The 12,874-nt window shown below is 36.8% G+C and overlaps 1 protein-coding gene across 5 annotated transcripts in view; it reads right to left on the bottom strand.

Annotated features, from left to right (window-relative positions):
- The window catches only part of TFB1M (transcription factor B1, mitochondrial), a 27,027-nt gene extending 14,153 nt beyond the window's left edge, over positions 1-12,874 (bottom strand). For 2 of the 5 annotated variants that reach the window (XM_027631113.1, XM_027631136.1), the window contains exons 1-5: positions 12,792-12,874; positions 12,034-12,191; positions 10,356-10,507; positions 6,762-6,870; positions 4,869-5,020 (exon numbers count right to left, since the gene is read on the bottom strand). In XM_027631113.1, the coding sequence (XP_027486914.1) occupies positions 4,869-5,020; positions 6,762-6,870; positions 10,356-10,507; positions 12,034-12,166 (546 nt within the window). In that variant the 5' untranslated portion in view covers positions 12,167-12,191; positions 12,792-12,874. The other 3 variants (XM_027631117.1, XM_027631126.1, XM_027631144.1) reach the window with 3 other exon arrangements.

Genomic DNA, 12,874 nt, shown 5'->3' with positions numbered 1-12,874 from the left:
CTTTTTTCTTCTTCAAGATGAAGCAAAGCTCCATAAACTCAAGATCAGCTAGAAACCAAAATTTCTTCATTATTAGCTGGTCTACACTTACAATATTTGCAAGGAAGCTGCATTTACTTTACATAAATTTAGAATGCCTAACATGAGAGCATTTAATACATAAAGCTCAATTTAGTAACTCTCTGATTTTCCCAAGAATTTTTTTACAAAGACTATTAAAATACTAGCCTGGTCAGAGGTTTTCTACATTTTTGTGACCAGGCAAGAAATACATTTTATGTGCTTTGCTAGCACAAACAAGATTTAAACACAAAAAACAAGTCTCAAATGATAAGACATTACACTAACTCTGCAGAAAGAGAATTTTGAAGATTCCTGTTCTTCTTTACCACCACCTCATAAAACCCAAAAACTAAACCCCAATTTGCATATCCGGTAACATCTGTACATCATGTAGTTTCATATAAAAAGCCTACTCATGAAATGCTGCCATACTTATTAAATATATCCCTGAAAAATAAAACTAAGCCTATTGCTGAAGATTCTCGTTTTTTTAAACAACTCTTCTGAAAGGCAGTTCAGCACAGAGCAAATAAATACTTTTCAACGACTTTTTGGAAAGAAAGCTCAGTGATTCTTTTTGCATATGCCAGCATTTAAAACTAGCCTCATTGCTGTTTCAGAGGAAATGCAGTAAGAAAAAAAAAATAAAAACCTATCCACTATCATTATCATTCTCTGAAAAAAACCCAGACTGCAAAGTCTAACAATGCATAAGATATGCGCTTCCTTAACCTCCACAGTGGAAACGAAACTGACCTAATGGCAACACTTGTAGTCCTTCCAATGCCAATTCAAACAAGCCAACCTTTACTTCTCTCAAAAAATCCACCTAGCAACAAGTGTTGCTCCTGCATCTCAGCTACAGAAGGGATAACTTAACATCAGCAACCTCTGGGCAGTAACATCTTAAACCAGTTCAACCACATCAGCAGGAACATACCTGCATGGCACACATACACAGGTCATCTAGTCATGGGCAGGGACATCATCAGCTAGATCCGGACGCTCTGAGCCTCGCCCTGACTGACCTTGAATGTTTCCAGGGATGCAGCATCCACCACCTCTCTCAACAGAAACACTGTTACAGTGTTTCACCACCCTCACTGTAAAAAACTTCTTCCTTATATTTAAATCTACCCTCTTTCAGTTTAAAACCATTACCATTGTTCTATCACAACAGGCCTTGTTAAAAAGTTTGTCTCCATACTTGGCTTATATTTGTATGTTTTGAATCTCAGTTGTCAAAATTTTCTTTGTCCCTACTTCTAAATATGGATAGCACCTGAAAATACTCTAAGTAAATCATGCTGCAACTCAGCTAACTAGGTAACATTTTTGCATCTACTATTAAAACTTTAGCAAGGCATGAAGCAAAAGAAAAGATTCATAAGCCTAACCTGGAATACAATCAAGGTGATACTTGACATCTCTTCTGATGCTGCTCACTGTCAACCACCCTGAAATGGCCTGAAGTTGTGTCAAGGGATGTTTAGGCTGGATATCAGAAAGAGGTTCTTCACCCAGAGGGTAGTTGGGCACTGGAACAGGCTCCCCAGAGAAGTGGTCACAGCACTAAGTTTGACAGAGTTCAAGAAGCGTTTGGATGATACTGTCAGGCACATGGTGTGTGTGAGTCTTGGGGATGGTCCTGTGCAGGGTTGGACCTGATCTTTGTGGGTTCCTTCCAATGTGGTATATTCTGTGATTTTGTGTTTTGGGAACAGCTATTTCTTTTGTTCTCCAATAAAAGCTGTACCATGAAATTGTGCTTTAAATCAATACATATTAAAACCTCATTATAAATGAATCTGCAAAATCTGACACAGGAAGTAACCTACATGAAGAATTAGACTGGCAAAGCTGATCAAATAAAGGAGTATTTAACATAAGTACACAAGCCACTTTTTGCCAAACAAGGCAATTTTTTAGAACATAAGTATTTATATTTCACCTACATCAGTTATGAAAACAAAATAGCAATTTTTCTTATGCATGCCACTCAAAAAATTAGAATTATTTCCTATTTTATTATCACCTTTTGCCTGGTGTTATAGACAGCAATGTTAGATACAAAACAATTAAGTATTCAGCTGTTCTAACACACCTCTCTTCTAGTTATCAAACAGTTTAGCTCCTCACTTCCCAACTACCATCTGCCCAGTTCTACTCAAAATTAGAGACTGACAAAGATCTCCTATTCAAACTGAAATAAGAGTCATTCTGAAGGAAGTGGGCTGGGAAGTTACCTGGCCTAGGTGGCAGGTTTAAGATGAAGCATTGAGGAATTTGCGGTAAGGTAAAAATTTTTACCCACAAAGTAAATAATAATTTTACAGGTGTAAACTACAGAGAAACAAAATGATCTGCTTGAAACTCAAGAGTGCTATTTTACTGCTGTAGATGTTTGGCCTTATCCTCCTCAACAGGCCTCAGAATTTAGCATATAACATAACTGCTGGTTCTTATCAGCTTTAATCCATTTAATTAAATCATATCAGAACAGAGTGGGCTGCAGTAGTAGGTCTATACTGACATAACTCACACCAACACTGCTGTGCTACAAGGAAACAGAAAAGCAAGAAATACAACCAGCAAGAAAGGCAAAGGTTATTTTCTCCCTGTTATACTAGCAAAACAAAGTCTGATCATAAATAAAAAAGCCTATTGCTTTACTTTCTTACTGTGAATATCAAGTTATTCTAATCAATTACAAAGCACATCACTCTATTCCATGACAGCATCTTACCCTTTTGCTGAGCTTATGGCATATACATAGACTTTCTTTGATACTTAGGCTCTTAGCTTAGAAACATCCAAGGAGGACCCCAAATTTTTGAGTATAAGACATTTCCCCTTCAAGACTATAAATCCACAGATACATAAAGTATCAGTACCAACTCATTATTATGTGCATTACACTGTTCTCTCCTTCCTGGTACTGTATGTGCCAAATAACGATGGTTAACGTAAGCAACTCCAGAGGGTCTGGAGAAAAGGCATGGATCTTAATTATCATTCTTTCTCCTAATCATAAAATCAAGTAGTCTCTTTCGAACAATGTTCTTTCATGATATCAGATCAATAATGGAAATGTAAACCAAAAACTATGAATGATTTTGTCTTCAAAGGAAAGCCTCTGTTTCAACTGATGTTGAACAAGAATCAAGAGACCCCAGAATGTAAACTCAACGACAGTTAACATTAATTTCATTGCATGACCTTGAACAGCTGACTCAATTTTTTAGTGTTTCTAACTTCTCAGTGTTCTAAGTACAAGAACTTAAGCATGCATGGTATTTGGCATCTAATTGAGCTATGCTGGGAGCAGAAGCACTATAATCTGTGTGTCACCAATGATGTATGCAGATGGTTACTGCTATATAAAGTACAGAGTGCTCTCATGCAGTGTTAGGTCAATTTTTTTACTGCTGTCACAAAACTACGCATCTTACCCATCATCACATTGCATTTTACATCACGGTCCATGAGCCATGTTTTGCAACAAGATCTAATCCCATATGACATGAAGTCCTTCTGGAAAATATATCTGGATTTTTTAATGCCTGAAACATGAGCCCAGAACTGAATCAAGAAATCTGGTTTATTTCATACCAAATGTTTGTCCCCAGCGTCTTTAGAGCCACCTACTGGAAATACTTCACTACCTGTCTTGAATGTTGATGGCAAAGCTAAAGTAAAGACAGAACAATATGCTTTTCTTTGACCCCAAAAAACGACAGCAGACATGGCACTTTCATATATCATTATGACTAATTTACGTGCTGGAAAAAAAGCAGAGCAAAATTTTCTGATTCAAATTTTTACTTTGAAAAATAAAATTAAAACAACATACACATTTAGGCTGCACAGAGAAAACCCAGTATTTACAAACACTGGAGTAATTAGATGGAAATTCAGTTTTCAGATTGACGCGCAATTTCGTTTTACCTTTTTAAAAGCGAGATGCATGTGAGAAGCCAGACCACTTCCATACATACAAAGCAAAAAGCCTTCCAGTCTCTGTTATTACATTTCATACAATGACAACAGAAATAAACTGTTAAGTCTAAAAGCATTGCGGAATAAGTCAACCTAGTATCAATTGATCTAGCATTAATACTGCATCACAGATCAGTCTGGCCTTCTTTAAGAAAATAACTATTAATACAAAGTAGAATCTCAATTTTCCCTAGGACTTGTGGTGACACAAGTAAACTCAATTGATGCCTTTTTACACACATAAGAATGGTAGCAATACATTAATAATTCTAATATCAAGTATCTCACGCTTTAAGTGTTTAATCACAAGTGGGAATAATGCTAACTTTCCATTTTTCCTTATCTCAAGGAAGGTGTTTTTTAAAAAAATGTGTTTAATAAAGAGGACAAAGGAAATAAATGTAAGTGTATTTCTCAAGATGAATGAAAGGTAAGGAAAAACTGACTGATGAAATGGCACATGAATGACTGTGAGAGAAGAAAGATATTTAAAATCAGAAGAGTGTTGTGCAATTCATTCATGTCAAAGAACTCAGACTTCAGAAAAGGACAGAGTACCTCAAGGAAATATATCCTTCCGTAAGACATTAAAAAAAATAATTATGTGCTTGTGAAAGGATCAGAGCAGATGATTAACTCAACACCAAAATTTGTGATTTACAGCCATATAAACTAAAAATCAAACCAACCCTTTCCTCTCTTTTTAAAGCCGACTCTGTTTGCAGTTTTAAACAAAAGGTTGCATGTAAACAAATTTTTGTTCAATTTAGCATCTGTACAACTTTGGGAAGATGCTAAAATCTTACCTCCCCAACTTCCTTCTGAAAAGTCAGTGTCATCTGTGTCCTGCCATAAGTAAAAGGTCCATCCTTTTTCGAAACATTCTCAAGCCATTTGATGATTAGAGGAGTAGAAACACTAAAGGGCAGATTCCCAATGATGTGTATATCTGGTGGTTCTGTTGACATTTGATGGAAGAAAAACAACTGTCAAAAAGTTTTGATAAGATTTTGCCAAGAAATAACACAAAAGTACGTGCCTATCAAACTAGACTTAAAATATGAAACCAATTTTTATCATGCCACACTGAAATTATGCCTTTCCATTTATACTTATCTTACACTAACAAAACTGTGTTACTAATCTCAGTAATTACTTGGAAAAAAGTGGTTAGGTTTGGTTCTCATTTACATTTGAATAAATCAGTAGCTTTCAGATGACTTTCAGCTGATTGGTAAATTTCAGCTGAGCTACTTTACAACAGCAAAGCTGTAACAACAGCAAAGCTCCAACAGCATTTCTGTCATTTTAAACTATGATTATTAGGTACAGAGTAAATAGCCATACTCATATTTCTGTCCGACACATTCCTACCAGGGGCATTTTACAAAGTCTTAATAACCCCCAAATCAACCACCTAACTCATACTGGATAGAGCTCTCCTTCTGTATAGAGCCCTCTGAAACCAAAAGGTGCTAAAAGTGCAGGACTTGGCCATAAGAAGTGATACTTATTTTTCAATTATGGATCATATCAGTATACACACGTGTTGTACAACACAATGCAGGCATTTCATTTCAATGCAGGGATCCTTATGTGGAAACAAGAGTGCAGCAGGAGGTGGACAAAAACCAAAAGCAAGTTTCTTAGATACTACAATATTTAATAACATGAATAAACAGATGATAGTATAAAATTCAAGCTGTTTTTCTGGCACACTTTACTTACCATGCACTTTTTAGGCTGTGATATTTCTAGCATATTTGTGATATTACACATATATCAGAGATGGCTAAGCACCTTTCTAAAACCATTAGTCTTTCAGATTTTCATACGGCAATAACAGAGAAGATATACACTCTAATCAGTCAGATCCAAAACCAACGACTGTATGTTCAAGAAAGGTAAATTTTTACAAACTGCATTACACTCTCATACGTGCATTTGATCATAGTTTTGTTCTGTGAAGCACTTACCTTTTGCATTGGGCAAATACAGCATGGAATTTTTTGAGGTGAACATAATGTGCCATGGTCTTTCATGTCCTAAGTCAGAAAGCAGTTTACTGCTCTTCAGGTAGTGCAAAGAACGACTGTACCTTAAATTTAGAAATTTGGAAAAGGGGACTGGGAGATCATCTCTGATTTATCTAATAATATTACATGTTCTAAAAGGTGGCTGAAACAGTGTCCCATTGGAAAGCCAGATTTAAAAAAACCCAAAACCACACAAATCCAAATACTTTTGCCAAAGACATTCAGCTGGAACCAAAACAATGCGAAAACTAGGTTTTGAGGACAAATTTTCCAAAAATTTCAAAGCAAATGCAGAAATTCTTCAGTGGAACAACAGCAGTGGTCATTTATGGCTTCTTCAAAAAGAGGAAGAAGTTAAGTATACCATTTGATCAGCTTTTACACTTTCCATGAGTTGTTATTGTACAGTCAAGATGCTCTAAGATTAATAACTGCAAAGCTACACACTGTTGGCTAAGGTCAATGTCATACCAATTCCACTGTTTTGTCTTAGAATAGGAAGACAATTCTGTTTCCTTCTAGGGACAAAAAAAAGTTAGGTTGCCTTTCCTTATCTTCAAAATGTACCAGAAAAGAGTAACTTGCACTGAGTGAAATTCAACTTTATCATCACACTAACTCAGAAGCCCTAAAAAATGAAATAAACCAAATGCAGATACTAACCATCCTCCCAGTCCTTTTTTAAGTGCTTTGGAAAAGCCTTCTCCATCTTATAGGTCAGGATATCTCCATGAACGATGCGCACTTTTCCAGGAGCTGCTTCAGATAACATCTGTTTATAAGCAAGCAAGCAGAATTCACAGCGAGTATTAACCAAACTGATTTCCAGTTTCAGCCACAACAGGAATGAAACCATTGCTGTATTTTTATCTTCAAAGCACAATAGGAGTTTAAACTGAGTACACCATCAGTTAGTATTCACTTTCAAAAAGTAAACACTAGAAAAATGTTTAATGTGCAATTGTGTAAACACTATTCACAGCTGTAGAAATCTTTAAAGGAAATTCAAACTTGAAAAGACTGCCAAGAGTCTCTTCAACAACAACAATTAAGAACAACAGGCCACTAGCAGGACCCCATCTGATTTAAGAAAACGCAGCAGGTTTTGAAAAGTTTTTAGATCCATCACCTGTGAAACAAGGCTCGTGTTGTTTATCCTGTCTTCCCCACAGCTTTAGGGCCTATCATCATCATCATCACTAGCCATCCAATTTTAGTCATATGTGATATAACACTACAAAAATATTCAGTCATTTTTCTTTTTACGTGAAAAAGGTGAAAGAGATTCCCTGTAGTAGTTTACACTTGTAACATTAAAAACCAAGGAATTTCCCCAAAAGAGGCAATGAGTACCTAGCAGAAGAGAAAAATCTCAAAAATTTCTGTCTTTCTAGACATTATAAAATCCACTGTTGTCAGCTTCTCCAGCCCACTTCTGCACCTTATCTTAAGTCAGAACTAGTTGTGGTTTGACAACCAATTCTTTAATTTCTGATGTCAGTTCCCAAAATCAAAATTAGTTAATTTTTGTTTTAATGCTGTGCTAATCTTTTCTCTATGAAACTACACACAAACAGCACAATTCAAAAGCAAAGACAACTTTTTCAAAGATGACATTTGGGGTTATTTATTGATCCTACATCAGAATAATGAGAAATGGCTTACCGAACAATTTTGCTTTTGCACAGAAATCCAAACCCATAAACAGTTAAGTGCCAGTGGCCTAACTGCTGAAATAAACTGCTCACCACTGCTAGTTCCATCTTCAGTCAGAATGATGCTTATATGCTCAGGGGCACAAACAGCTTTCATCGGTCTCTAAGCCAAAGGAAAGTGCTGCTTTCTCATACTGTTCACAAAATATCTGTGTGAAATTTTTTTGAGTAAAAGTTTGGGGTTTTTATTTATCAGAATAACGAAATTTTGCATAGAGTGCTAAAATAAAAGCTTAACTAAAAACTAAGTGTTCCTACATGTTTTAAGTGCAATTACTAGCAAACAGAAAAACAAAGCTAACCTCAATTCCAAACCACTTAATGGATTTTTCAGCATTACACTAGCAATTATATGGCATACAAATTCCTATTTGTCAAATCTTTCTTTGATGCTATTATAAATGCTACAGCAGGATGAAAGATAATGTAAGATAAATAAAGTTAGAAAATAGTGTCAATTTTTTAATAATGGTTTTCATGTCAAAAAGAGTTTGGGGTTGACTGAATACCACACGACATAAAAGAGAACTGCATTTAATTTGTAAACAGAATATCAGTCATATATTTTTAACTCAAAATAACTGGAAACCCATTGAAGCTTTTTCCATTTTAAGGGAAAATGTGTGCAGCTAGCACAGTTCCAGGAGCTGCTGTGCACTAAGGACAGCAGCCAAGAGTGTTCCATCATACAGATCCTCTCATTCTTCACACACAACCAAAAGGGTACAAAGGAAACACAAGGGGCATAGTTTAAAAAATAAAATGGTGTTCCTGCAATCACTTCATATTCGATACTCTCTCTTGCTCCCTTTCTCTCCTCATAAATCTTTCCAGTCTAAAAACTACTAGGGCATGTGGCATAGGGCGGCTATGATTTTTTAAGAGGGAGACAGAACACTGGCAGACTCTCAGCTTGTGTAAACTTCAACTCTGGACACATACGTTCTTCACTGTAATTCAGTTTTGCAGTCAAGAGAATCCGAACTTCAGTTTTGCAATAGAGACCACGGCTTGGAAAGCAGTCAATGAAAAATGCTGTATGCTTTGCATCAGTGATTTTAAATGAAGAGACATTTTTAAGTAATAGTCCTCAATTGTTATTTTAATTTCTGACATTTTGTCTTATTAAAATCTCAACCCTTTTATGAGCATCTGGTTTTGGTAGTTTGTAATGAGAATCCAGAAAAAAATAGGTATTACAATCCACATTATCAGAACAGAAAGACTCAGTGTTATGTATCTTCTTACTTGTAGGGAAAAAAAGAATACCAAATTTAACAGAAATGGATGCAATGCATTTCTTGTTTATTCACATTCACCATTACCAAGTTATACCGTCTCTATGTTCAATAACCTCAGACATTCATTTCTACTGTGAGGAGATTGCTAATTAAAAATAACAAACATTACTTCATTTGAATAGTAAAGATAATTACATACCAAAAGCTCATTATAGACCCTGGAAAGTATAGTTTATTCAGACAAATCTGTTGAAGTGGATGCATTTTGGGAGATCAGAAAAAATGTCCAAGTTACTTAAAAAGTTCTGTTAACTAAAGCAAGTGTCTTTTCATTTAAAATCCTCTTCAGTCCCAAACCAGTTCTCAAAATCTAGAATTTGAAATCGAGAATAAAAATGCAGATTTGACCCCACTCAAGTGAAAACATGAAGGTTTCATACTTCATAAGGTAAAGATGGCATAGTGTGAGTTATCAATGGCTAACCTAAAAAGACATAGTTACATGCACATTCGGGTTCCAGGATTCATCCATACCTTACATTGTTTTTGTCGTACAAAGAAATGGTAGCAGTTCTCAAGTGAACCACCTATTTATTTAAATGCCGATTTAGTGCAAAAGACACAGGGCAATATAAGGAAAGCCCTTTGAACCGCTCTAATCTGAGACTTCATAGGCATAAGAAAATAGTCAAATTTTAATATTTTGTGCTCTGTTTTTCTTGCTAGATTTATACAGCCGATTTCCATAAACATGGAAACTTAATAACACCACAAGTAAATGGAATTTGAAAAATGTCACAATGACTTGTGAACTTATACCAATTTTAAAAGAAAGGAAGAAAGTTTGAGTGTTTTCTTGAAAATGTAAAATAAATGTTTGCTTTATTCTTATATCTGGACTGTATTAATTGAAGATATGCTTTCCCAATTCTATAAAACTTAATTATTAGCATTAAAATGAAAATTAAGACCAAAGGACATTAAGTTCATCCTTTTACTACAATTTTACCTGCATGGTGAAATGCACCCAAAACCTCTCAATCTCAAAAAAAACTAACAGGCCTTGGCATTAATTCAGTTGCAGGATCAGGTCCTGAAGAGCTATGAGAAAGTACGAGCAATTAATTGCTACACTGTGTATCTTCATATTCAAGCAAATTATAGCTCTGGTTTAAGCCACTGAACCAAAACTATTTTTAATGCTGAGATCTTAACAAGACACTTGGAACCTTTCTGTGTTCTTGAAATGTTCTTATTCAGTGCTGTGGATACATTTATAAAAATTATTCTCTATTTAATACCTGCAATCCTGGAATAAATCGAGCATCTTTTTCAATTAAAAGGAGTTGTTCAACATCAGCACTGAGAATGGATCTGGTAATTCCTCCTGGCCCAGGGCCCACTTCACAAACGTGGGCATTTTTCAGCTCACCAGCCTGTTTCACTATCTTGTCTGCAAGACACAGAGAACATACTAAGCCTTTATTTTCCAGAAGATCCAACTCACTAAGATAAAGTAATTGTTTATTGTTAAAGCACAGGTGTGCTTATCTCAGGACAGACACACACAGTGATACATCGCAGTTAAATGATCGCACACCCGCTAGCCTGCACAGAATTTCAGATTTCTTTCATACTACGAGATACACTGAACTATTTAAAAAAGACTATTTTTAGTTTAACGTCTTTAGTATATATTGTGCTCATTACAGAATCAAATAAAAAGACAGTATTACTCATCTGTAAGCTAGCAGTATTATTGTGCTGCAAACAAGCACTTGTGTTCAACGTCTTAAAGTATCACTCCTCGTCCTTATAAAATTACGTTACTTATGGTATCTCTATTTCAAGGAAATTTAAGTAAGAAAAATAGAGTGAAGCTCTATCAAGATTATAATATGTACAGAACAATTTTATGACGGAGGAACTGGACTAAATTAAGAGTTGGAACACATGCAACTGGTAGTTATACAAAGTGGGACAGCTGAAAGGTGAGGAAAGAATACCTATACATAAGTGGAAGGATACAACACTGGAAGGTATTACAGCCAGGAAAGAAGACAGATTAAGGACTAAAACAAAGATTAAAAGTATAGGCAATGAAACAAAGGGATCCTGAGTACGCATGGAAGAGAAGATGCTGACAGGAATTATGATTCTCACTCCACAATTTATTATGTATGCAATAAAAATAAGAAATATCTGAAGACTTGTCTACTTGTAAGGCTTTACTAAAATGCATGCAGAATTTTTATTCCGGGGTAAGAGTTCAGTTTTTCAGGAAGTGGAACTGAGTTTCATGTTCTGAATTTTTATCAGCCTGAATCTTCAAATGTATTTAAATCATTAGCTACATGAAGCTGTACCGAATTTGTTACTGCAAAACCCAGCCACCACTAGGCCAGTAAAGACACCCACCACTGACTGAACAGTGCCAGCTTTGTCCCCCACTGCTGACATGAAGCTGGAGAAAACCGAATTGTTCAGAACAATGTAACTGGTTCAAAAGCTACAACACTTCTGATAAACTGAAACAAATTACCTTCCTAACCACAGCATACAGCAAACTAAGTTGCACAATGAGTTATAGTACTTTCCCTGACACACAATAATCCGAAAAAACGCTAATTTTTAAATTAAATTTATGAACTATAATAGCACCCTAATGGTAAAAGGCTTGGATTTTTGCACTTCAGCCAATAACCCACATATTATATAGGAATGTAATTTCACCTTAAAATTATAACTTACAAATAAACCTATTTTTGAGGCAATAACAAGTAAAAACAATTTGTCTAAGCTAAAATTCAGATAAATTTCTCTAAGCTAAACTTTAAAAAAAGTCTTTAAAGGCTTCCCATTGAGCAGCCATTAGTCTGCAGACGTTATTATGCAAATATCTCCTTAACCGTAGTGTGGATTCTGAAGAAAACTGGGGCATGTGTTATTAGCCAAAAATATTAGAAGAAAGTATTTAACCTGTCAATCGCAAATCCAGTAGAAAGTTCTGGGAAAGTTGTCTCTGTGCTTTAAGGCGAAAGAGTTTAATAATCTCTCCAATCGTTGGCAGGGGAGGCAGACGGAAAGCTGCCACCCTTCCTGGAGCAGCCATAAGCCAAAACTCTGGTTCCTTTCTCCTAGAGAGACATTGCAAAAATGATTCTATTATATGCAGTAAATTCTGATTAATACTAAAGACGCCACTTTACGAACCAACACATGACCTACAAATCATGACAGGAGAGTTAAATTCCAAACATCAGTATTTTGACTACTGGATCCAGTGCATATGCTCGGCATGAATCCGTGGGATTTGGGCAAGACTCGTTTTGCAGCTTTGCCAAAGCAGCAAGTAAAACAAAGCCCCCTCACAATTACTCCACGTCAACCTTTCATGACTCGAGAAAGGACTCATTACGGATACCGAGTTCCCGGCGTCACACACAGACAGGACGCACTTAACCGCCGTGTCCCTCAACCGGTGACCCACGGGCTCCGCCCCCGCCCCCGCGCGCCCCGACCCGCACTGCGCGTGCTCCCGGCGGCGGCACCGCCTGGTTGCGCATGCGCATAAGCCGCCGGCGTTGCTGGGGAAGGCCCAACGCAGGATCTGGGCGGAACGCGGGCCGGAAGCGCCTCGCGCCCGTACGCGCTTTCTCTCCCCCCACCCCTCCAGTCCCCGGCTCTGGCGAAAAGGGACACTTCGAGTAGCGCCCCAGAAAGCCGCGGCTCCTTACGGTACACGGCGGGCGCCGACCCGGAAGAGGAAGGACCGCTGCGCTGCGCACGCGGCTGTCCCGGCGCGTGACGGGACTCGGCG

The sequence above is a fragment of the Corapipo altera genome, unplaced genomic scaffold (genome assembly GCF_003945725.1).
Source record: "Corapipo altera isolate COAL_440 unplaced genomic scaffold, ASM394572v1 2b, whole genome shotgun sequence".
Lineage (NCBI taxonomy): Eukaryota > Metazoa > Chordata > Aves > Passeriformes > Pipridae > Corapipo > Corapipo altera.
Note: the sequence above shows the minus strand (reverse complement) of the source record. Positions and strands in the feature narration are given on the sequence as shown.